The 25,278-nt window shown below is 56.8% G+C and overlaps 1 protein-coding gene across 1 annotated transcript in view; it reads left to right on the forward strand.

The window, feature by feature from the left end:
* The window catches only part of ITGB5 (integrin subunit beta 5), a 113,196-nt gene extending 88,354 nt beyond the window's left edge, over positions 1–24,842 (forward strand). Inside the window, exons 11-15 of the mRNA XM_077884139.1 lie at positions 13,517–13,739; positions 18,279–18,382; positions 21,948–22,067; positions 23,508–23,674; positions 24,300–24,842. Coding sequence (XP_077740265.1) covers positions 13,517–13,739; positions 18,279–18,382; positions 21,948–22,067; positions 23,508–23,674; positions 24,300–24,395 — 710 coding nt within the window. The 3' untranslated portion in view covers positions 24,396–24,842. The remainder of the gene's footprint in view (positions 1–13,516; positions 13,740–18,278; positions 18,383–21,947; positions 22,068–23,507; positions 23,675–24,299) is intronic.
* Positions 24,843–25,278: the final 436 nt, after the last annotated feature.

Here is a 25,278-nt window from a genome sequence, read left to right on the forward strand (position 1 = left end):
TTAGGATCGTAAGGAATGCTGTATCCCTCATTAGTAAAGACACTTCTGCAGAGGCCATTTACCAGTGCATGTTCAAATCTGGATCCTAAACCTGCCACTCCCCCTTTCTACCTCTGTGACCTTGGACTCTAGACTTACCCTCCGTGACAGATATTTTTTTCAAGTTTTTTTTTTTTTAAGATTTTTTATTTATTCATGGGAGACACAGAGAGAGAGAGAGAGAGAGAGAGAGAGGCGAGACACAGGCCAAGGGTGAAGCAGGCTCCATGCAGGGAGCCCGACGTGGGACTTGATCCCAGGTCTCCAGGATCAGGCCCTGGGCTGAAGGCGGTGCTAAACCACTGAGCCACCCGGGCTGCCCCTTTTTTCAAGTTTTTATTTAAATTCCAATTAGTTAACATACAGCGTTAATAGTAGTTTCCAGCGCACGGTATAGCGATTCAGCGATTCCATGCAGTATGCGGTGCTCATCATGACAAGTGCCCTCCTTAATCCCCATCACCCATTTCACCCGTCCCCCACCCACCTCCCTTCTGGTAACCCTCAGTTTCTGACAGGTTTTCTTATCTGTCAAATACCCCAGAGAGTTGTTGTGAGCATCTAATAGAACAATGTCTGAGGGCCGCCTAGGTGGCTCAGTCAGTTGAACGTCCAGTTTTGACTCGGGTCGTGGTTTCAGGGATGTGGGATCAAGCCCCGCATCAGAGTCTACCTGAGATTCTCTTCCTCCCCCTCTGCCCTTCCCCTCCTTTCTCTCTCTCTCTCTCTCAAATAAATAAAATCTTTGAAAAAGAAAAAAAAAAAAAGAAAGAAAGAAAGAACAATGTCTGTAAAGCTCCTTGCATGCTGCCTATCCATCAGGGGTGTTGAATAAATGTCACTACCTGGCCTCCTCACTGCACCCCTTCCTGGAGGAGCATTTTCTTCCACAGAGATAAGCATCAGACATTGATGGCATCAAAACACTTTGGTTTCAGAAGTTCTCAACAGGCACCCCTCGACCAAGAATTCTCTAAGCAGGGGATCCCTGGGTGGTTCAGCGGTTTAGCACCTGCCTTCAGCCTGGGGCCTGATCCTGGAGACCCAGGGGATCGAGTCCCACGTCGGGTTCCCTGCATGGAGCCTGCTTCTCCCTCTGCCTGTATCTCTGCCTCTCTGTGTCTCTCATGAATAAATAAATAAAATCTTAAAAAAAAAAAAAAAAAAGAATTCTCTAAGCATTCCAACTGTATCCAGACGTTGCTCGAGTTCACTTGAAAGACAAAAAGGTACCAACATTTAGGGCCTAGTCCTATAATGAAACAATGCAGCTTTCAGACTAGCCACCTGAACCGGGCACACTGGGCTGCTGGTCTCTGGGGTCAGCCAGCTCCTTGCACCTTGTGATTGGAGAAAGTTCTTTGGGAAAACCAGAGCCGTAGCGAGTATCCGATGGCGGTGCAGCTGCAGGTACGGAAACCGTGATCTCTGATTTGATCTCTGCAGGCCATTTTGTTTTAGGTGGGTTGCTGATTTCCTCTCAGTCCGTAAGAGCGCATTGAGCATTGTTCACATGCCGAGTGTTGTGCTGGGCGCCACGGTTACAGAGCTGGAGTTGCTTGCAGTCTTGAATTAATTTATTTTATCTTATTTTTTTAATTAATTTCTAAATGTTTGTTGCCCCTAGAATTTTCCACGTCTCAGAAACTTGCTGGGTTTGAGGAATGAGGATATGAATCATTCATACTTCTCCCTTCACCATCTGACTTTTATGAGCTCTTGAAAGACAAGGGAGAGAGGATGGGGAAACCATGTTGGGAACCTGCCTTGTTCCATGCTCTTCGCTTAGCTCTGGGAATGGAGTTTGCTTACTGCCCAGATCTTGTTTCTGCAAAGATCTTAACAATTCACCGGTGATTCTGAAAAATCGACTATTCTAAGCATTGAATCTCACTTCACCACCCCTCTCTCTCTGCTTAGAAAGGGAGATGTGCAAGAGCAGCCCCTCTGATGAGGACCCTGAGCACGCCTTTGAACTTCAGGACGTATCCTTAAGGGCATGACACTTGTGAAAGAAATAATGAGACTTAGAAAGCAAAGGAAAATCCTAGGAAGACCGTGAGAACGCTAAAAACAAGGTCTCGGGAATGTATGGGGTTGAGTGGTATTAGTTTTTTGATGTTACAGACTAACACTTTAGACAGTTTTCCGTTCTTAGTTAAATTGAAAACTGAGACCTCCAGTGTTGCTTTCATTTCTTGGTTGTTGAGCTGTGGCTTTGAGTTTGGTCTTGATTTGGAAACTGTGACATAATTGATTATCGGCCTCTGCTGCTCGGTGCCTCTGGAGGGGTGGGGCGGAATTGGATGGAGGAACCCTGTTTTCCTTTGGGGTGAGTGTCCATGACTCTAAGAACACTGACCTAAGAACCCCACCCACATGCAAATACTCCCTGGTGTCGGAAGGTTGCTCTGAGTGAGTCTGACCTGCTGCAACTTTTGCTTGCTGGGTCTGGGACCCCTTCCTGAGCCCTGCCCATTGCCCTCTGACCCAGAGAAGGGGGTTGCTCCAATCATTCCAACCCACAGCCGCCACCCCTAAAAGTTTTGATCATGTGACCCCGCCATCCCTAAGCTAAAGGAACGTACTTCCCAAGTTGGTGTGTTATTTCAGCATTTTGCTCTCCCCACGAGCAAGCACTGAATAGTGGGATTATGTGCGTCTCGTGCCTTTCCCCGTAGCATCAGCCACATACACACACAGTGGGTCAGCATTTGTATTACCTGTTCAGCCGTTCACGCTCGGGGAAAGTGAAACCCAGACCCTGGACTAAAGCTCACTCTGATTCTTTTAAGTAGAGGCTTAAACTCACAACCCTGAGATCAAGACCTGGGCTGAGATAAAGGGTCAGACACTTAACCTACTGAGTCACCCAGGTGCCCCATGTGATTCTTGATTATAGAGTCACACCAGGAGAACCTTGCAAGTAAATAGTTACCTCATTTCTACCTAATTTTACTTGTTTTGATGCGCTTGAGGCCCTGCCCAAATCTCTGGATTATGGACCCAGCCTTCTCTGCCGCCACCACCCAAGCACTGAGCCCACATTTTCCAAGTCTTACCTAATAAGTGCTCTCTACTTTAGTCAGAATTTTAGGAAACATTTAGTGTCTGTTTTCCGAAGTGAGTGTCCGTCTGGGTTACATAACGATGTAGCAGACGCAGCAGACCAGACTGAAGGACACACGTGAACCAGGGCACTGGCTGAGGTACCCGTCCTTCTGGGACTATTACCTGATGGAAGGTGGAGCATCGTTCTCTTTGTATTCAGTGGGTGTCTATCGGTTGTTACTGATTATGCTGAACCCACTGTCTTTAGATGAACCTTTGTTGGCCTGTTCTAACTTATAAACACTTTTGACATGAATGATGTCATTTAGCTGTTGTTACACTACCAGGTGATTGATGTGGCTGTTACGGATCTGACCCAAGTGGGGGAGGCTGTGGCTGGGAAGATTGGCCTATTGGCCACACTCCCCGCCAGAAGCCCACCTCCCCCTACTCTCCTGGGGGTGTTCTTGGGCAGCTGCTTCCTGCCATCTTGTGGCTTGGCTGAGCTCCTGGCAGCCCGGCTTCAGCGTGGCCCACTCATGTGACATTCCAAGCCAGCCCCGTCCATTAAGAGTGCTGCATCCGGCTCTGAACAGTGGCCAACACGGCAACCGTTAACCAACCACAACACGACAGGTTTCCAGGTTGAAAACAGTAACCCTCTCATCCTGTTGCAGTGACTGAGAAGGTAGGGAATTCAGGTCTCTCCAGATGTGGTTGGCATTCCCCCAGAGGTGCCTGCCAGGTGGATTGGGCAGGGTAAGCCAAATTCAAGATGTTGATCTGAGAAACCTCTATTTCTTTTGGCCACAGGCCGTCTGTTTTTCTGAGTCAGCATTCCTTAGGATCCTATGAGGACTATGGTTCATCTCACTCAGCTGTTTACAGGCCTCTTTGAAACTGGAAAGATGGGTTCATTAAAAAACATAGATTTTTTTTTTTCCACCTTCCATGCATTGCTTTAATCTCCTGTGATTGATAGAGTTGGACCAGAGACCAAGTCCTTTCCTTGCTGCCCTCACATGAAATGCAGTAGTAAATCGAGGGACTTGGCGGCCGGGCAGCAGCATTGAGAAGTCAGATGCTGAGACAAGGAAGGCAAAGGCATCCTTTGGGACTGCTGTTGCCTTTGACAATGGGGTCTTAGCTTTCCAACCAGTGCTGCTGTCTCATGTTGTTGGGGCATTGCCCCTTGGGGAGCACCACCAGTTGACCTTGTCAGGGCCGGTGCATCGACACTAAGCCAAGGACAGAGGCGCCGCTGGCCCCGAGACCTAAGATGCACCATTGTGCACATGTCTGAAGAGCCTCTTGCTAGAGAAATCCGAACAATATGCAAGATCAAAAGTGGGGTACAAAGCTTGTGACTTCTGCTTGACTGTGACCTACCAAAGGAAAGAGAATTCTTACCCATTTTTTTCCTCGTGGTGTTCCAAATCTCTGGACTTTTTGGACACGTGTTAAGAATTTGAAATATCTCAAGAATCACATTTGAGTTCCTAAGGCTCCGTAATAACTTCTCCACTCCCTTTCTAATTTACAGCTTTGGATGGCTTCCCTCCGGGCTTCAGGTGTGTCCTGCTGCTGTGCCCAGCCTCTCGCCACATGTGCTGAGCATCTACTGTATGCTCGACAATTCTAGGCATCGGGCAAACAAAAATAAAACGCTTCGGCAGCTCCTTTGCAGGATCCTTGGCCTCTAGAGACCCATTCAGTGCTGGCGTGGTCACCCTCTACCAGTGCCCCCTCGAGAATCTCGTCACGCTCACACCGACCCGTTGCCCAAACCTGCTCCTGAGCCCCCTTGAGCCGCTTGACTTCTCGCATCTCCACTGGGCGTCTTCAGCGCACCCCAGTGCCAGGCTGGCTCTAACCCATCTCGTGCTCTTCCGCCCGCCGTGCTTCTCTTAGGATTCTCCTTAGCTCCCCTTCGCCCTTCGATGGGTTTGTGGAAGCTTGAAACCCAGGGATCTTCCCTCCCCTCCCCTCTCCTCACCGCTCACACCCCACCTGCCAACCACGTTGTCCACGGACCGCTACGGGTCTTTGAAATTCACCTTGTCTACGCCCCCTTGGCCACCGTCCGGTCTACCTGCGCTGCCCGCCGCGGGGCGATTGCTGCAAAGAACGTGCTAACGGTCAGCACCTCGTGGCTGTTTTGCAACGGTCAGAACCTGGGGTGACTCGGGGGGTAGCCGGGGATGGTGGGCCACAAAGTAGAAACACGGAAGCTGTGCCGTAGGTGATGAGGAGCCGGGAAGGGCTTTCCACAAGAGTGTCGCCACATGGTTCACATTTTAAGAGAATGTGGCAGCCACGGGGGAACGGCCGTGGGGCAGGGCCGGCGCACGATGGGAAGGCAGCCAGGCCGATGCCGCCTCCGGGCGTAGGGGTTTATCGTTCCCATTTGGGGCCTAAAGGATATACTTGACTCTTTAACACTCAGGTCTCCTTCCTCCAGAATCTCCCTCCTCCCCTCTCTCCAGTCCATCCATTTGTCCACCCACATCCACATCCCTACAAAAGGCCTGTATCTAGTTCTACACCCTTGCCTCCCCTTCTAGTAGATCTCTCTTCCTCAGATACTTCCCTTCCTGGCTGCCCAACTGTATTCATCTTCACGAATGCACTCGTGTGACTTTGGTTTTTTTTGCACCCAAAATGCCTTCCCCCCTCTGCTATTCCAAAACCTGTAGCTGAACTTGGAGCCCGTGACAAGCCGTCCAGATTTCCCCCTGCTCTGCCCTCGCGACCGTGGAGGAGGAGCGATGGAGTCCACATGGTCTACTGCCTTTACTTTATGAGAGAGGCCAAGGGATTTAATGGTCAGTGATTGAAAGAGCCGGTCTTGGGGTGCCTGGGTGGCACAGGCTGTTGAACATCCGGCTCTTGGTCTCAGCTCGGGTCATGACCCTGAGATTAAGCTGATTAAGTGATAAAACTAAAACAGCACATAGGATAAATGTTCAAGGAGCCCAGGGCTCCGAGTCAGGCTCTGCCCTCAGCATAGCGTCCACTTGAGATTCTCTCTCCCCCTCCCCCTCCCTTTGCACCTCTTGCTTGTGCTTTCTCTCTCTCTACAATAAATAAATCTTAAAATGGGGACACCTGGGTGGCTCAGCGGTTGAGCCTCTGCCTTTGGCTCAGGGCGTGATTCCGGAGTCCCCAGATCGAGTCCCACATCCGGCTCCCTGCATGGAGCCTGCTTCTCCCTCTGCCTGTGTCTCCGCCTCTCTCTCTCTCTCATGAATAAATAAATAAAATATTTTTAAAATAAATAAATAAATAAATAAATAAATAAATAAATAAATAAATAAATAAATAAATAAATAAAAATTAATCTTAAAATAAAAAGAGCCAGTCCCGTAGATGAGTCTATTGCACATTTTTAACTGCACCACACCCTGGGCTCCTTGAACATTTATCCTATGTGCTGTTTTAGTTTTTATCACTTAACCATGACTGGATTATGCTACAGAGGCAGCATATGTATGGTTAAGAATATGGGCTCCAGAGCCAAACAAACGTGGTTTAGCTCCCCGCCCTGACACCTACGTGCTGTGTAGCTTTGGATAAATTACGTGGCCTCATTTGGACTCCCTGTGCCTCATTTTCCATCTCTGAAAATCAAGGTGGTATTGGTACTGTGGCCCAGGGTGTTGGGGGGGCGCCGATGAGATTATCCAGGTAAAGCGCCTCAAACAATGCCCGGCCCATTATGAGTATGCCGTGAAGTTTTTCGAGGTTAAGAGGTTTTAAAAATGGCTTGGTGTCTCCGTGAAATAAAAAAATCTCTTGGGGCAGCCCGGGTGGCTCAGCGGTTTGGCACTGCCTTCAGCCCAGGGCATGATCCTGGAGACCCGGGATCGAGTCCCACATCGAGCTCCCTGCATGGAGCCTGCCTCTCCCTCTGCCTGTGTCTCTGCCTCTCTCTCTCTCTGTGTCTCTATGAATAAATAAATAAAATCTTTTAAAAAATTATTTAAAAAATCTCTTGACGGCAGCACATGTCCATTCTCAGCTGCACAAGACAAAGAGGTTGCCAGTCTGTACAGTAGACAAGGCTCCATCCCTCTTTCATGGACAAGGACTGGACCGCTGCCCAAAGACCTCGGCTTGCACAGTAGCACCGTCGAGAAGAGCCGTCCCTGAACCGAGCGGTTCCTGGGCATTTCGAGTGGAGTGACAAGGACAGGACGGAGCTGGTGGGAGGCCAGGGACGGAGAGCGGAGTTCGGGCTGGGTGTGGAGCCAGGCGCCGGGCTTTGTCGGGGAGCACTGCCCTGGGCCCGGGGATGCGGCCTTTGCGGCCTTGCAAGGCCGGGGCACGAAGGGCCCTCGCCCCTGGAGGTTGCTGCAGGGCCCCTCGGAGGGAGGGAGCAGGAGCAGGCCCTGTGCCGTTCAGAGATCCCCGTTCCTTTCCTGGAACCAGAGTCAGTGTACGGGAGGGAGAGGTGACGCGGAGAGGGGGGCTGCGCCCCTGGGACCAGACCCGGAGCCACCCAAGAGCGGGGACACAGGAGGCCTGCTGGGGAAAGCCTGGGGCCCGGAGGCCGGGCCATGTCCGGCGGTGCTGCCCGCTTTGTGTCTGTGCTGGGCCCTGCCCGCCGTGCGCCCGCAGGCCCAGGGTCCCTCACAGGCAGAGGCTCAGGGGCTCGGAGGTGGTTGCCTGCTTTTTTTTTTTTTTTTAAGATTTTACTTATTTATTCATGAGAGACACACAGAGAGACAGAGAGAGGCAGAGACACAGGCAGAGGGAGAAGCAGGCTCCACGCAGGGAGCCCGATGCAGGACTCGATCCCGGGACTCCAGGGTCACCCCCTGGGCTGAAGGTGGTGCTAAACTGCTGGGCCACTGGGGCTGCCCTCAGTCTAAAATGAAGAAACCAAGGGACAAAGGGGATAAGTGCCAGGAACCGCTGGCTAGTGGCAGATCCGAGGCTGGCTCAGGCATCCGGGCCTGGACGCCACGCGTCCCGCCCACGCCCCTGCCCCACCTTCCCGGTGTCTCTTTGTGCCCACATTCTCCAGCACCCGCGTTCCCCAGTAAACAGGCTCCTCTTCATCCTGAGCCTCTGCGGAGGTCCTGTGCCCTCTTGCCTAAGCCTACTGGGCCTTGGGAACATTTCGGGCAGGCGGAGGGCCGGGCCCCCCGTGGGCTCCCCCAGCTTCTCAGGACCCCCTTTACACATGCGCTTTCCCCCTCTGACCCCACCTGCGCCAGCCTCGACTTCTCCCCTTCCCTGTCACTGACGACATCCAGGCCCTTCCTACGCTCCCCAGAGTCCTTGGCCGCTGCCTCACGCTCGCCTCTCCCCAAGCCCTGCGTCTCCCTGCATCTCCCCGTTGCCCGGCGCCTTGGCGGCCTAGCACCTGCTTGCGTGGTTCCAGGGGCATTCGCAGCGACTCTAGCTCGTCCCTGGGCAGCCCCGTGTGCCACACGCTGAGTTAGGGCCTCACCTGCAGGAGCACCAGACCCCTCGGACGTCGCCGTGTTGCAGCCACGAGGAAGGCCTTGTCCTCATCGACGGACGAGGAAACGGATCATCGGACGGGTTTAGGGACCTGGGCCTGGGGTGACGTCCTGAGTGGCGGAGGACAGACTTGAAGGTGGCTCCGCGGGACGCTTGGCGGCTGGGCTCTTGAGCATCGCGCTCAGGCCACAGCCCTTGCCCCTCAGCTTGTCGCCTCCCTGTCTCCCCGCGTCCCCCTCCGCTGTGATCTCTCCTCTCCGGAGCTTGCCGTTCCCTGGATCCCTCTGTCTCCCCCCGAACCTTCTCTTCTGAGTCCGTGTCTCCAATCACAGGAGTGCACACGTGTCCCATCCTCAGAAGACCCTGCCTTCCTCCCCATCTCTTCCTTACTCTACGCAACCCGGGGCCTGCTTGCCTCCTCTCCCTCCGGCGTCTGCCCTCGGCCCTCCAGACTGTGGCGAAACCCGGCAGCCACCTAGAATTTGCCCTTCTTGATCTCTCCTTGCCCTTGCCGGGCCTTCCTCTCGTGTCCCTGTTGGCTTCCAGGCCCCTGGTTCTCCTCCCTCGTCTCCAGCAGCTCCTTCCCAGCCGGCTTCGAGGGCACCCCTGCCTCTAAATAGCCGCGATTCTACTTCATAAAAGGAGGGAAGGGGCCACGTCTTGGCCCGCAGCCCACACAAGCACAGTGTTGCTGATGGAAAGCTGTTGAATTCTGTGGAGCTGAAATTCTGTATAAATAGACACATTTACAACTTCCTGTCCATTTAGCCATCAATCATTGTAACAAAGGTAGTGCTAATAACAACTTGCACATGGAGCGAGTCACAGCCTACAAAGTGCTTTCACATGCCCTTCAATAGCCCTCCCTACGTGCAGTGAAAATATTTTTATGTCTGCACAGCATTAAAGGGGCATCATTAAATTCAACTCCCTTTGCCAAGGCGTTGGAGGTAACATTATCAACGAGCTGTGTTTTGCTGAAGGGTCCTTGCTTCGGCCCTCTGGGTGCTGTTAGCCAGGATCGTGTCCCCAGCCCCCCCATTTCACTGTACTGGTGATGGGTAAGGTCATTGATCCTTGGGACGGGGCCAAATGACCCCTGTTGTCATAATAACGTGTTCCTAGTAGGAGCATTAGGGGAGGCTGAGGGCTGACCAGAGACATGGGGAATCTCCGTGCGTGCAGGTTGAGGCCCGGCCTAGGATCTGAGACATTTGATTAGGCTAAAGCGTAACCAGACTGACCTGTAGGTTTTGAAGACCCGTATGAGTCACACGTTTTAAAGGAGACTTGGAAACTGTAAACAAGATGGCAAGTAGTTGTATCTCTCTCTCTCTTTTTTAATATTTTATTTATTTATTCATGAGAGACAGAGAGAGAGAGGCAGAGACACAGGCAGAGGGAGAAGCAGGCTCCCTGCGGGGAGCCCAACATGGGACTCAATCCTGGGACCCCAGGGTCACACCCTGGGCCAAAGGCAAACGCTCAACTGCTGAGCCACCCCAACGCCCCAAGTAGTCGTATCTTATATCGGCTCTTGCCCCATGGTAGTCCTGTGTTGAGGACCTTGAGGCTGCGCCAGGGCTCCATGGATCAGCAGGTGTGCCACAGGCAGGAAGGCGGGCATGCAGCGTGCACCCCGTCTTTGCCGTAGCTGCTCAGGCCGCTGGTGCAGCCGCAACACCAGCCCAGGAGCTTGCAGCTGCAGCCCCAGTTTGGCTTGTTGGGACTTGACTTTGGATTTGTCAAATATCTGAGGCCAGAGGCCACATGGACGAGGCTCTCCTGTTGTCCTGCGGCCCCTCAGCAGCTCCCCAGGTGCTTGCCCCCCACCCGCCCCGCCCAGGGAGGGGAGCTGGGGCCACTCATGCTCCGCCCACTTTCTCTAGGTGTCTTGCACGCTGCTTCTTGCCGTGTCCTTGCTGCTCAGGGGTTGGGGGGACTTTCTGGAGTGGCTCCTGTCTCTGGTGGCGAGTCCTGTCCCTCTTTTGCCCATGACCCCCAACTTTCTCTGCGTGAGCGCTAGGTCCGGGGCACACTCAACCTCACTGACCGCTGGCTGGCCCTGGGGGCTCTTGGGTCTGTGCGGCATCAGACGTACCCGACGCCCCCCGGCTTATTGCCGGTCCGGCGTCACGGTGGAGGGTACGGAGCAGCGGGCACCTGGCCGGCCTTCCCCGCAAGCAGATCCCATCACTCCCAGGCCCCGGCACCCCGGGGAAGCGAGTTCTCCCCTCCGCACGCTCACGCACACACTTCACCTCAAACCCAGCTCTCCCACAACATAATAGCCTACGTCTTCTCCAAAGCGTTGGCCCTTTGGAACGCGACGTCGGGTCATACTTGGCTGCTGTATTGCTGCCGCGCGCTGGAGCGGGATGGAGAGCCCTAACTTGCCGCAGCAAAGCAGTCCCTCTGGCCTGGGTCCCATCTTGCTGCTTGCAAATACGGCCCTGCCCTTGCCCTTCACTTTTTGTGCTTCTGCTTCACGGGAAGGTGTGATGTGCAAGCTGTTGCAGCGTGCAGAGCTGTATTCGAAACCTGCCCCGGAAGCACACTCGCTTTGAGCTGCCTTTTGGAAACCGCACTGATGGGTAGACAGAGGGGCGGACAGGAGCTGGAGCCGCGGGTAACCTGCTGGAGTGAGGGCGGCCAGCCCCTGGATGGTCACCGTACAATCCTTGCAATGTGGCTGCAGGTCTGGAAGTTTTCATAATAAGAGGGTAGGGGGAGAATGACCCCCAGCAGTGACCCATTCTTAATTTAAAACAGGCTCTTGAGTGGTCCAGCCCTCGAGGCTGGGAGTGAAGGGGTTGTGCAGATTGGAGCCACTGCATCCAGAAGACTTCCTTCCTGCGGGGGGTGGTTTCTTGCCTGCCGTGGCCTGAACCCCGCACTGCTCATGGGCTGGGTGGCAGGAGGGGTGTGCAGCCTCCGCCGCAGCCAGTTCCCCCCACCCCTGCCCGCCGGCTGGCCACCCCCACCCCTGCCTGGTGTAAGCCTTGAGCAGGGCAGCTGCTCCCTCCTGTGTTGCTCCTTCACATGCCAGCTTCTAGGCAGTTCGCTGCACTCCCAGCCGCCTGCGGAGCCAGGCCTGGCTCTCCTCCCCCTCCCCAGAGGGCTGCCATATGCCTGGGCGCTGCCTGGGAAGTGGGAGGGCGCGGATCTGTCGTGGCTCCCAGCCCCTGTGCGAAGCGAGAGGCTGTCTGGCCCCGGGCGCTTGGGAGACTTGGTCTCTCCAGATGGCCTCCCTCCTGCCTACAGATTCTGGGCACCCCAGAGCTGATGGAGCGGGAGGGGCGGGAGGTGAGTGGCAGGCGAAGAGGCTCTTTGCAGTTAGATCCTGACCTCAATTGTGGGTCACACTCGTTGGTGGTCTCGCAGAAGGTGCTGGGATCCAGCTGCCCGGAGGAAAACGCGAGGCCTCCACCCACCAGCCCGATGCCCCCCGCCCGCCACCCGTCTCCTGCTAGTACATAAGCGGGTGCTCAGCAATGCAGACTTTCGGGCCTTTTCATCTTAGCCTTAGCAAAATAGCTTCGGGAAGGAACACGTGCCACCAGAGTAGTACAAGGCATATTAATGAAGTTACGTGCCTCGGGTGGCACTGCTTGCTGCCTGTGTTAGCGCAGAGGGCCAGGCGTCCAGGGCCAGGCTCTTGGTCCCCTTGGAAGCTGGTGCTCTTCATGCTTTTCACTGAGCGACACGTTCGCTCACCACACTCACACAGGCTTGTCCTCTGAGCCGAGTGAGCCCCTGCCCTGCACCTGCACGACCTCAGGGGATGCCCGGTCAGTCCCCCACTTGCAGGCCGGGGAGAGGGCCCCTCCTGCGAAGGACGGACGGCTGGGCGACCCTCAGCTCTCGGTGAGGGCTCCTCTGCCCTCTTCCCTCCCGAGAGGCAGTGGGTGCTGGAGGTCAGCCTCCCTGGTGGGAGCGCTGGCTCTGACCGTCACCCAGCCCCTTCATCTCTGTGTCTGGCTACGTCAGCCGTGGGTGAGGATGCCAGCGCTCCCGGCCGTGGGGCATGGTGGTAGGAGCTGCTCACGTTTACACTCTAAAGCCTGGTGTGTGTATATACACCGCTGTCGGGTCAGCCCCCCCACCCCCACCCCGCTGCCCTGGGCACCGGCTCCTGAATCCTCCTGCCCTGGGCCACGGGCCTGAGGCCCGAGCGAGAAGTTCGCATCACTGCACGCTGGGGCTGTAACAAATTACCACCGAGTCAGGGGCCTTTCACAACCCAGCTGTATCGTGTTCTCTTGAATCCTGGAGGTCAGAGTCTGAAATCGCTTTCGCTGGGCTAAAGTCATGCATGGTGTTGGCAGGGCCCTACTCCCTCCCGGCTCTGGGGAGGATCTGTTTCCGCCCTCTCCAGCTTCTCCAGCTGGATTCCTCACATTCCTTGGCTCTCCGGCCTCTTCCTCCATCTTCAAAGGCAGCAGCTAGCATCAGGCTGCTGTTGTCCTATGGCCCCGGCCTTCTGTGATCGGATCTCCCTTTGTCTTCGGTGGACTCTTGTGATGGTATCGAAGCCACCGGGAGAACCCGGGAGATGCTGTTGTCTCCGAATCCTTCACGTAGTCACGTCTGCAGTCTCTCTTGCTGTAGGAGGGGATGCCCACGGGTCCTGGGGATCAGGATGCGGGCATATTTGATGGCCATTCTTCACATGACATCTGAGGTAGGAAGAAGCTCTCTGGGGTCCTGGTCCTGTGGCCAAATGCTGAACCAACTTGGAGCGCTGCCCCAGACCTAGCTGGGCCACACAGGCCTGGGCCCCCTGCTGTCAAAGCCAATGGGCACTGGGCCCTTTCTGTCTGCCCAGACACCACTGGAGGCCCAGCCTCGTTCTGTTGGCTTCCCCGGTGCCTGGCGCACGGCTGGTGCTGGGCACTTGGTCATGTGTTGGTGCAGGCGGGCTCTGATGTGTGTGCTCTGTGTGTCCCTTTAGGCCACGGCGAGTGTCACTGTGGAGAATGCAAGTGCCACGCGGGTTACATTGGGGACAACTGTAACTGCTCCACAGACATCAGCACGTGCCTGGCCAAGGATGGCCAGGTCTGCAGCGACCGTGGGCACTGTGTGTGTGGCCAGTGCCAGTGCACGGAGCCGGGAGCCTTTGGAGAGACGTGCGAGAAGTGCCCGACCTGCCCAGATGCTTGCAGCACCAAGAGGTAACGGCGCCCTCTCCTCTCCCCCGTGTCTCACCCCAGACCAGGCCCGTCTTCCAGCCCATCGGCCCCCGGGGCCGGCCAGCCTCTTCCTCCCATCTCCTACATCTTCCCCTGCCCAACCTTGCTGGGGAGCGAAACTCTTACTAACAGTGACTCCATGTCAGCAAAACTGTATATTAAAATAGAGTCTTGGGCAGCCCTGGTGGCACAGTGGGTTAGCACCACCTCCAGCCCGGGGTGTGATCCTGGAGACCCGGGATCGAGTCCCACGTCGGGCTCCCTGCGTGGAGCGTGCTTCTCCCTCTGCCTGTGTCTCTGCTTTTCTCTCTCTCTCTCTCAATGTGTCTCTCATGAATAAATAAAGATCTTTAAAAAATAAAATAAAATAAAATAAAATAAAATAAAATAAATAAAATAAAATAATAAAATAAAATAGTCTTTGAGGGGCACCTGGGTGGCTCAGTTGGTTAAGCATCTGACTTTGGCTCAGGTCACGATTTCGGGGTCCTGGGATCAAGCCCTGCATTGGGCTCCCTGCTCAGTGGGGAGCCTGTTTCTCTCATTCCTCCCTGTCCATGCTCCCTCTCTTGCTATTTCTGTGTCTCTCTCTTAAATTAAAAAAAAAAAAAAAAGTGTCTTTGGAATGCTGGTTCCATGGGGATTTGGTAAGAAAATAAAAACAGAACAGAAAAACAAGACTGCTATTCCCAAGTGTAGAAGTTAGCAGATTATTGAGTTAAATTGTTATTATTATTTAAAGATTTTATTTATTTATTCATGAGAGACACAGAGACACAAGTGGAGGGAGAGGCAGGCTCCATGCAGGGAGCCCAACGCAGGACTCGATCCCAGGACCCCAGGATCATTCCCTGGGCTGAAGGTGGTGCTAAGCCGCTGAGCCACCCGGGCTGCCCTACTGAGTTAAATTAAACTGGTTTTAGTACCAAAATAGTGGCTTCTCAGAGCCTTTCGACTGCTGTTGAGTATTTCAAAAGGGGATTTAGTATGCATCTGTTTTTCAAATGAGCTGGACCCCCCCAATACTAATATTTCCTAAATAATGTTGCACAGGACACCCGTGTGGCACATGCTGCTTTGAACAAAACATAATCAGAAGGTAGACTGGACAGGAGGCCGCCCGACCTAGATAAGGCATGCCAGGAGCAGACCACAGTGGCTTTTGAATTTTCTGCTCCATTTATAGAGATAATGGAACGCGGGCCCCGCGCTGCCGCTGAATGCGGAGATTGTCTGGACAGTGGGCACCAGGCCTCCGCTGCCCCGGCCACGGGGTCCCGGTCCCCGGGTCTGCCCGTCCCCCTCCCACCAGAGGGCGAATGCGAGGGAGCGAGAGGGATCAAGGAGCTTTGCTATCAGGAAGGCAAGAGTGACCATTCCTCTTGAATTTTGCTGGAGAAGCAGCTGTGTCAGCATCCTCCTTGCTGAGGGGCCTGCAGGGAGGAAGTGGGCACCGATAATCAGAAACCAATCGTAACACAGACCTCGTTTCTCTGGCTGGGGAACGCAACTGTGCAGTTTTCTTTTTCTTTTGTGTGTGTGTGTGTGTGTGTGTGTGTGTGTGTGCAGTTTTCTTTTGGCAGAGCTCCCCTCCACACGTCTGATCCGATCGTGGAGGCCTCGCTGCTCTGGAGCCTGCCCTTGCTCAGCAGCGGTGGGTGGCAGGACCCCTGCTGGGGCGATTGCCTCAAACCAGCCGGGCGGGGGTACAAGAGAGCTGGCTGCAGATCCAGAGACCAGATAGGCCCAGATTTTATTGCGTGTAATTGGAGAAGAGCGAGGCAGAGGAAGGGAGAGGAGACACAGATCCCCTTTAGACCTGCAAAGAGTGGAGAAGTCACGGAACCCCGAACTGATTTCCTCCTCCTCCCCGGGGAGGGCGGGTGGGATGCTGGAGCTGGGGCCCAAATAGCTGTGGCCGGGCCGAGTGTGGGATCACACGTTTTAGGGCAGACGGGGGGCCCCTCTCCAGCTCCGTGGGCCGCAGCTCGCAGGTATGTGCCCCCTGTCCTTGGGGCCCGCGGGGTCGGGGGGCACCCGAGGACGACACACCTGGAATCAATAAAAGTAGAAAAAGCCGCTTCTCCCCTTCTGCCGGAGCCACAGGCAGCGTAGGTTTGGCGTAGGTCGGTTAGAAGGCCCGACTACCTTCGCGTTAGTCAAAAGGGCACAACCGGGCAGCCCGGGTGGCCCAGCGGTGGTTGGGCGCCCGCCTTCAGCCCAGGGCATGACCCCGGGGTCCCAGGATCGAGTCCCATGTCGGGCTTCCTGCGTGGAGCCTGCTTCTCCCTCTGCCTGGGTCTCTGCCTCTTTCTGTGTCTCTCATGAAAAAATAAAATCTTTAAAAAAAAATTGTACAACCACCATCGCTGCAAACATTTAAGGCGTCCACTTCCTAGAAGCCCTGGCACTGGATGATTTATTGCCCATTCCGCGACACCAGAGACCAGGAGAGCCGAGGGGCCATGAGGAAACCACGATCCCCTCTGAATCTTGGGGCCATGCCTCACCCTCCATCTCTTTGCTCGGTTGCAAGTGTTTTTTATTTTATTTTTTTATATATTTTTTAATTTTTTATTTTTTCTGCAAGTGTTGTTTTAAACAAACCCCCCTCGCTAGTGACGGAGGCCAGTTCCCCGCTCGCTGCTTTGCCAGGAGCCACCAGGTCGCCGACGCCCTGTGTCGTGTCTGTTGTGTCGCTTGGCCCTGCGACCTCGGAACAGGCCGCTCCGCTCCCTGGCGCGGACCGAACATCCCTTCACCTTGGCTGAGGTCACACCGGCCTCAGCTGCCTCCAATTAACAGGCCCTCCCACTAAGCGTCTCAGCAGTGTGTGCAGAGGGCCAGCCTTCGAGCGCGTGACTCCAGCGTCTCCCCAGCTTCAGCCCGGTGGGCGGGGCCTCCAAGTTAGCCGGAGAATTAGGGAGTGTTCTCGGAAGTGGCCCCGTGGTTTAGTGACAAAGCGGGGGTGCAGGTGGAAGGCTCGGGACACCTCTGCTGAGGCGGAAGGTGGCTTGGGGGCCACCCGCGGGGTGTCCATCCGGGCCTTCCTGCCTCCGGCCCAGTCTCCGCGGCCTCCACTCTGGGCCTCTGCCTGGCCTGGGGAGCTTGGGGGGATGCAAGCGTTACCCACCCGTTTGTACCTCCAGAATGTTTGCAGGAGGCGTTCCCAGGGGAGTGGCATTTGATGGCCGGTTCCGGGGTACAGGGACTCCTGGGGACGTCTTCCTGGCTCTCCCCCACAGCGCCTGGCAAGGGCACTGAGGCTCCCAGGCCCCCGGGCCTCCCCGTCCCCGGACGGGTCCTGATGAGGCGCCGCTCGCCTCCCCCGGGGCCCTGGAAACGGAGAAACCGGCCGCAGTCTCAAGGAATTAAGAACAGGGTGCTGACCCGGCCGGCCGCGCAGGTGGTCGTGCATCCCCCGTGCTTTCTTCCAGAAAGCTCTGCAGACAGCCGCGCTGCTGGCCACGGCGGCCCTGGGGGGCCCCCCTGCGCTCCGCACACTTGGCTCTTGGGCCCCACCCCAGGCTTCCCCAGGAAGCGGCTGTTTCCAGGGTGCTCTCCTCCTGGCAGGCCCCGGGGCCCCAGCCCACTCCCCCCGGGGCTCCGTTTGGGCTCCCCCATCCCGCCCCCTGCTCAGCGGGGAGCGTGCTCCTCCCTCTCCCCGTGCCTGCTGCCACCCCCCCACCTGCTCGGGCTCTCTCCTTCTCAGATAAGTAAATAAAATCTTAAAAAAAGAAAAAATGAACTGTGCACCTGAGATGGGAAGAGAGGGGCTCCAAGGGTCTCTTTTTGGCTCCTAACCCACTTTCTCCGGGAGGAGCCTGTCACCCTGGTGCCTCTACCAGAGGCTGGTGTAGACCAACTCACAGGAGGGAGAAGGGGCACCAGGCTGAGGGGCTCCCCGGCGCCAGTTCACGGGCCTCACGGTGAACCTGCCCCAGAGGGGGGATCCCAGGGCTGTAGTCAGGCCCTGGCCGCAGTATTTTCTGGAAAGCCTCCCGCCCCAGGAGAGTCTAATATGTAGGAGGCTTGAGGGCCCTGCCCTGGCGGTGATCCCCCAGTGGAGATCTTGGGAGCTGGGGCGACGTGGTGTGTACATCAAGCCCTGGCCAGTGGGGTGTGAGGACCCCTGTGCAAGGGCCAGAACACCACTTTTTAATCACTCTGAAGTTTCCTGCTTGGGGCAGACTCCTCGCCGGCGTCTGATGCAGCAGACTGCACCTGAGTTTGGCTCCTAAAGTCAGAAATTGAAAGGTCTCCAACCTGCAACTTGACGTGTAGACCAGACATGCCTCTAAGCTGACACGTGTTCCTCCAAGGACCCTCTGGCTTCCCATATAACGGCAGTCAGGGGCCAGCAAAAACATTGGCTGAGGCCAAAAATCTGAAGATGGGATGAAGTTAGAGCCTTCAGGGGCCCAGGCCCGGAAGGACGACGGGCCACGCACCCCTGGGGGCCCCGTCACTGGCGGGGAACTACCGCATCTAACCCCCGCATTTATCACCTCTCTTCCAAAGGGACTGCGTCGAGTGCTTGCTGCTTCACTCGGGGGGCCCGGCTGAGAACCAGACCTGCCACAGCCTGTGCAAGGATGAGGTGGTCACACGGGTGGACACCATCGGTGAGTGTGCCCGCGTGGCCCTGGGCAACCGTCCCCTTTTATATCTTGGCAGACGCCTCAAGGCTTCCCCACAGTGGGGACAATTGGTGGTCGGGGCGGCCTGGGGGCAGGGCGTTGGGGGAGCAGGGCTGTTCGAGCCTTGAGTTAGGAAGCACAGCGTCAGGGACTTGGGGTGCCTGTGCTAGGCTGTCTGCGGGGCAAGACCTTCATCACAGGTGTGCATCGCTGGCATCCGGCCCTTGCCTGGCCGCAGGTCTCAGGCTCTCTGAGAAGCCAGTATGTCAGGACAGGTCGTGTTAGCTGCTGTAACGAACCAACCCCGGACCGCGGTGAGTCAGCAAAATCTAGGTCATCCATTGCCAGGCCGCTGCAGACATTGCTGGTTGACAAGGCCTTCCGTGAGGCCATTCAGGAGCCAGGCCCTCCCACTGCGAAGGTTCCACCCTCCTCGAGGTTCGTGGAACCCTCCCCGCTCATCAGCACATGGGGGAGGACAGCGAGAGATCACGTGAGACGCCTATACGGGCCAGGCCTGGAAGGGGTGCCCGCGACTCCCACCTGCGTTTCTCTGGCCAGAACTCAGCCGCCTGGCCACACTGACCTGCAGGGGTCACGGGAAATGTAGTCAAGTTCTGTGCCCAGGAGACGGGGAAACCATGTTTGATGAACGGCTGCCTGGTCTTTGCCACATTTGGGCTCAGCCTGGTGCGGCTGTCACGATGCCGCAAGGCGTAGAAGGGGCCGAGCTCTCGTGGGGCCCGGGTTGCACCTTGGCCCGGCGGCCGGCATCTGTTCCTGCAGCTCTCCGCCGTGCCTTGGTCCGTCCCTCTGGCCCCGCAGCTCACATTTGAGGCTTCTTCTCATTCTAACCACTCCCGTTTGACGCCATCCATCCATCCCTGTGCCTTTGCCCCTGGACAAGTGGCTCCGAGCCCATTTCTGGGTGGGCGCCCCAGGGAGGCTCAGACCGAGGTGCACAGACCTTTGCTCCCCACCGTCTCTGGGCCACCTCCGGCCCTCTTCTAGCACAGCCACTGCTCTCCTGGCCGAGGGGTTTTTAAGGGTAAGGGATGCAGTCACCTATCTTAGCCCTCGATGCACACGCGGGCTTTGGAACAGGTCTGGCAGCTGTACTGACCCCTCTCCAAGCGGCCCTGGGTCGGAACCCTCATGCGTGCTGGTGGCGATACAAAATGCGCCGCTACTTTGGGAAATGGCCTGGAAGTCCCCCCCGCCCCAAATTCAATAGGGTCTCCACACAGTTCAGTAATACCACTCCTGGGTAGGTACACGGGAGACCTGAAAACACCAACAAAACCCCGAGGAGGCTCGCAACAACGTTGTCCCTAAGAGTCAGGTATTAGAAACCACCCAGATGTACGGGAACTGGCGAACAGGCACGGTGTCCCGACACGCGCTGCCGCGGGACGGATCTTCCAAGCGTCCCGCTGTGCGGGAGAAGCCGGACAGGTGCAGGACGCCTACGGCGGGATCCCATCCACGTGAAATGTCCAGAACAGGCAAAGCACAGAAGCAGAAAGTCGATGGGCGGTTGGCAGGGGCTGGGGAGGGAAGGGGATCGAGACGGACTGCTATCGGGAAGGGTTTCTCTTGCGGGTGATGGGAATGTTCTGGAATTAGATGGTGAGAAGAGTCGCACAACATTGTGAATATACTAGAATGACGGACGTGTACGCCTCAGACGGTGAGGGAGAAACAAGCCTGTACCACGGAAGGGCTTCTGCCTCAGGCTCCCTTGCTGGCAGCCCTGCCTGCTGCCCCTGCCCTCGGCTGCCCAGCCTCCCGTCTTGGCCCTGACGTGCCGCCTGCAGAGGCGTCCTTGCTCCTGCCCCCTTGGTGTTCGCCGACCACTGTGGCCCGGTCCTGGCTCCTGAGTACGTGGAGCCCTGCGCTGCGCCGAGCCTTGCTCGTTGGGCACCTACTGTGCACTGGGGCGTGGGCGAGTCCAGGCGACCAGCGGGGAGCCTGCGGAGTCGGTCTCCTGCCACCCTCCTGCCGCTGCCTCTGCTTGCAACTGGGGGCCTGGCTCGCGGCAGGTTCTGCTCGCAGACCTGGGGCAGGGGCCCCGCCTAGGCACGACTGGCAGGAGGGACAAGCCCCCAGGGATGCGCCCGCGCTGGGGCAGCCGCCGCCGGCCTCTCCGTGAGAAGGCGTCTGCTCAGAGTCGCTGTTTACCCTTTCCCTCCTGCTCCTGGGCCTTGTTCATGCGCGATACGCTCACACTCACCCAGTCCAGGCCTTCAAATTTGATAACCACACTAATTTGTCTGATTCGAGGTTAAAACTCCTTCGAGGGGGCAGCCCCGGTGGCGCAGAGGTTTAGCGCCGCCTGCAGCCCGGGGTGTGATCCTGGAGACCCGGGATCGAGTCCCACGTCGGGCTCCCTGCACGGAGCCTGCTTCTCTCTCTGCCTCTCTCTCTCTCTGAATAAATAAATAAATAAATATTTTAAAAAATAAAATAAAATAAAACTCCTTCGAGCGGTAGCGCTGCCAAGGCCAGAGGTGAAAGGCATTTCACGCCATAACCTCAGCCCACTGGCCGTTGCTGCGATGTCCCCTCCCCTTCCCCGGCCCCCTTGTCCTCCTGGAGATCAGTCTCTTTCCCAAAAAAGCCTTGGAGTGCCGGTGACACCTGGACAGGGGCTTGTGCCTCCGTCGTGTGGGGGTGACAGCGGTGTGGGGCCCGGCGGGGAGTGCTGCAGGTGATGGCTGGGTGGGCCCGGGCCCCACGCCAGCAGTCCCCACACTGGCCCGCTGCATCTGTGGGTGCAGGCAGCACAGCAGGTGCCAGACCCTTGTCCAAACGTCCTCATCCCCCTTGGTCCTTGTGGTCCTCCAGGCTAGCATGGAGCTGCTGACGCTTGCCCGCTGCAGCCGGCTTGCAGCCAAGCTGGACTCCGCTGTGAGCCCTTGTCCCGGCCCCACAGGCCCCGGGGTGGCTCCTTCTTTTCTGTGTCGCTTTAACATCCAGAGCAATCCCCCTTGCCAGCCTCACCCCCAGGCTTAATGCCAGCGCCTCCTTCTGCTTCACATCATTCCCAGCTGACACCTGACACCTCGGACTGTTTGAAGAGCCCCTCTCTTGCATCCCCAGGGAGGCCTCACACCTCAGGGCATTCATGTCCCCAGAGCTACCCAGACTGTGCTGGGGCTGCTGCATTCCTGACCTGAGAAACCTGAGCTCATCTGTAAAGGCCCAACCTCCCCTTTAGGCCTCTCTGCACCCCTTTCCTTTTTATTTTTTATTTTTTAAGATTTTATTTATTTATTCATGAGAGACACACAGAGAGAGAGAGAGAGAGAGAGAGAGAGAGAGGCAGAGACACAGGCAGAGGGAGAAGCAGGCTCCATGCAGGGAGCCCAACGTGGGACTCGATCCCGGGTCTCCAGGATCAGGCCCCGTGCTGAAGGCGGCGCTAAACCACTGAGACACCCGGGCTGCCCTGCACCCCCTTTCCTGAGGTGCTTGGCTCCCCGCCTGTGCATCACCATCAGCATGCCGGGTTGCTCAGGGTGGACATTTCTGCTTGGTTTTCTTCCAGTGAAAGATGACCAGGAGGCCGTGCTTTGCTTCTACAAAACCGCCAAGGACTGTGTCATGATGTTCACCTACACAGAGCTCCCGAGCGGGAAGTCCAACCTGACAGTCCTCAAGGAGCCAGGTGGGTACAGGCCGGCTCTGCTCCCCGGGGAGCTCGGCTTCTGACACGTTCCCCTGCTCCGGGCTTGTCGCCCTTCTGTCCTCACTGCCTTTCCAAACTCCAGAGACAGGAGGGTCATCATTTCTCATAAATTCCAGGATCTGGGGTGTCGGGGTGGCTCAGCGGTTGAGCATCTGCCTTTGGCTCAGGGCGTGACCCCGGGGTCCTGGGATCGAGTCCCTCGTCAGGCTCCCTGCAGGGAGCCTGCTTCTCCCTCTGCCTGTGTCTCTGCTTCTCTCTGTCTCTCATGAATAAATAACTAAAATCTTTTAAAAAAAGAGAGAGAGATTGAGACCAGGATGTAAGGCGGCCCCTACCCAGCTCTGAGAGTTTGGAAGAAAGGAGGGCATACGCCTGGGGACCCACTGCTGGGTGGGGCTCGGGGGGCACGGTCTGCAGGCAAGGAGACGGAGCATTGGGGTAAAAGAGGCCACGGCACAAGCCTGAGCTGCGCGGCTGACGACGGGGAGCAGCTGCAGGGTCTGCAGAGTGCGTGCCTGCGGGTGTGGACGGTCCAGGCTCCCCTCAGGGACATCTGGGTCCGCACCCAGCTGCAGTGCTTACCTGCCCGAGAAGGGTTAGATGGCCATGCTCGGCTCCCGGGCCACTGAGGAGGTCAGGCCTCAATGGCGACATTGATAATGCCGCCTCATGCCTTGGACCTAGGGAATCCGAGTTTCTAGTGTGACCCCTTTCATTTTTCTCCAGAAGGGGCTCAGGGTGAGGAGAAAAAGATTTGCTCCCTTCAATTTCCAGCATTGCAAACTGTTTTTCCAAATTGAGCCAGACCACATAATGTGCCCTCTCGGGGCCAGCGGCGGAGGGACCAGCCCAGGACGCATGCCTGCAAGAATGAGGCTTTGTCTTCAAGTGCTGGCTTTGCGGTTCTTTGAAAATAAGCACATTTGCGTCAAAAGGGCCCCACTAAGGGCTTACAAATGTTGGCTGGCCCCCAGCCCAGCCCTTGTGGATGTGGCTCCAGGAGGCCTCCTGCCTGCGCAGTCTGCTCCTGACACCATTTACGGGGAGGCTGCGGCCCGTCCAGTCCGGAGAAGGAGCACTGGCGCGAGGGGAGGTGCTGCTGAGCACACGCTGCACGCGGCCGCCCAGGGTCTGGTCTGCTTGTTGCCACACGGAGACCCGCTGTGTGGTTTGCAACAGGCGCTGTCCCTCCTGGACGCTTCCTTTGTGCGCCTCGGAGAACACCTCTGGCCCCCTCCCCACCAGGTCTTCCAGAAGCAATGGGAGAACCTAAGCGAGAAGAGAGGAAAGGCATTTGGTAGAGGCGCCCCTGTCGCGCCAGTTAGGTCCCAGGTGGGGTAGGGTGGGGTGGGGTGGGGCCGGCACGCGCGTCGTGCTATCCTGGTGGCTTCGCTCACTCTGCCTCCTGGTCCCCTCCAGAGTGTGGGACTGCCCCCGACGCCACAACCATCCTCCTGGCCGTGGTGGGGAGCATCCTCCTGATTGGGATTGCGCTCCTGGCCATCTGGAAGCTGCTGGTCACCATCCATGACCGGAGAGAGTTTGCAAAGTTCCAGAGCGAGCGATCCAGGGCCCGCTATGAAATGGTAAGCCGAGGGGATGCTGGAAGTAGGAAAAAGAGGTCAAGCTCAGAGGCGTGGTTGAGGTCACACAAGCTTTAAGGCCCACTACCATCTTTGCCATTCAAAGCAAAGAAACGAAACGAAGTCCCATTCTGGCTGCTGAGAACGCACGGCCCCCCACAGACCCAGCTCAGGACGCTCACGGGCCAGTGGCACGTGGCGCAGCCTGGGCAGGAAGCATCTGGATGGCCCCAGGGAGCCCACAGACTCAGCAAAGGACCTCAGGTTCTTAGTCTGTTGCAGCATCTATTTGCACGAGTCTTGCCTCCCAGGCCAACCGTATGCCCCACCCTAGAGACTGAGTACAGTGAGCCCCCCTGAACCCACAGGAAGTTTCTCTTAAGGTTGGAAGGGACTTCAGGGATGGGCTGCTCCAGCCCCCCGTTTCAGGGGTGAAGAGTAGAAGCTCCAGGACTGGGAGGGTCTTTCCCAGGGCAGGGCCAGGCCTGTGGCACAGGGCGGTCACCCCCCCTCACGCTCAGGCCGCTGCCGTCTGGGGTGACCTGCCAGGGAAGGGCCTCTAACCCTGAGCGGCGTCTGTTCAGACGAATGGACGCAAACACGTGCTCTTGCCTTGTGTGTTCTGTAGGCTTCCAACCCTCTGTACAGAAAGCCCATCTCCACACACTCCGTGGACTTCACCTTCAACAAGTTCAACAAATCCTACAATGGCACAGTGGACTGAGAGCCCCTTCTCCTCTGAGGGCCACAGGGGGCTGACGACAAGTCAGAGACCAGTACGCCTGGCACGGCCACTCGACTAGATCGTGGCCCCCGAGAGGGACAAGTGCACACGCCTTCCTGTGACCCTGGGGGCCAGGAGCCCACTCCCTGCACCGGGAGGCAGCCCGTGTGCCACCTAGCTGCTGGGCCACAGCCACGCCAGGCGGACACCCCTCCGAGCCCGGGAAAAGGCCCGGGACCGCGCCGCTCTCCGCTTTCCGCACCACGTCCAGCGCGTCGTCTCCGGGCACCGCTGGGAGCCCAGGCCGCCTCTCCCTTCCAGGAGGGCTGAGCCTCCAGGCTGCCCAGAGGAGAAGGCTCTTGGGGAGCGTCGGAGTGTTTAAAACCAACACACGCTCTGGCTTTTGTGTTGATCATTTTTATATGAAATAAAAAGATCGTGCATTTATGGTATCGTTCTGATTACTGCAAATGGTCTGCCTGGTATCTGTCCTTGCACAGGGGTGTGGGTGATGGGATCGTGGAGATGCCTGCCGAGGGCACGGAGCTGCAAATGCCAGTTTCCCAACTCTGTCCGTGTTGGTTTAGTACTTTTGTAATGAAAGGGGGAAAGTTTGGGATTGAAAGTAAAGATTCAAACCAAAAGAGTGTGTGTTTGCCTGACATTCTCTGTGGCGTGCGTATTCCTGTCCAAAGTGGTCCTACGCGGTGCCCCCATGGGGGGTGGAAAAGACTGTGTCCTTCCTCAGGGGACCCAATAAGCCAGTCCGCTGTCCCAGACCTAGGCTCCTCGGGGTGCTTGAGGGAGAGCTGAGTCTGTGCCTTTGGACCCTCCCGGGTGTGGGGTAAAGGGCGAGCCCCGCCCTAGAGGCTGAGAACCACCC

Source organism: Canis aureus, chromosome 35 (genome assembly GCF_053574225.1).
Source record: "Canis aureus isolate CA01 chromosome 35, VMU_Caureus_v.1.0, whole genome shotgun sequence".
Taxonomy (NCBI): Eukaryota; Metazoa; Chordata; class Mammalia; order Carnivora; family Canidae; genus Canis; species Canis aureus.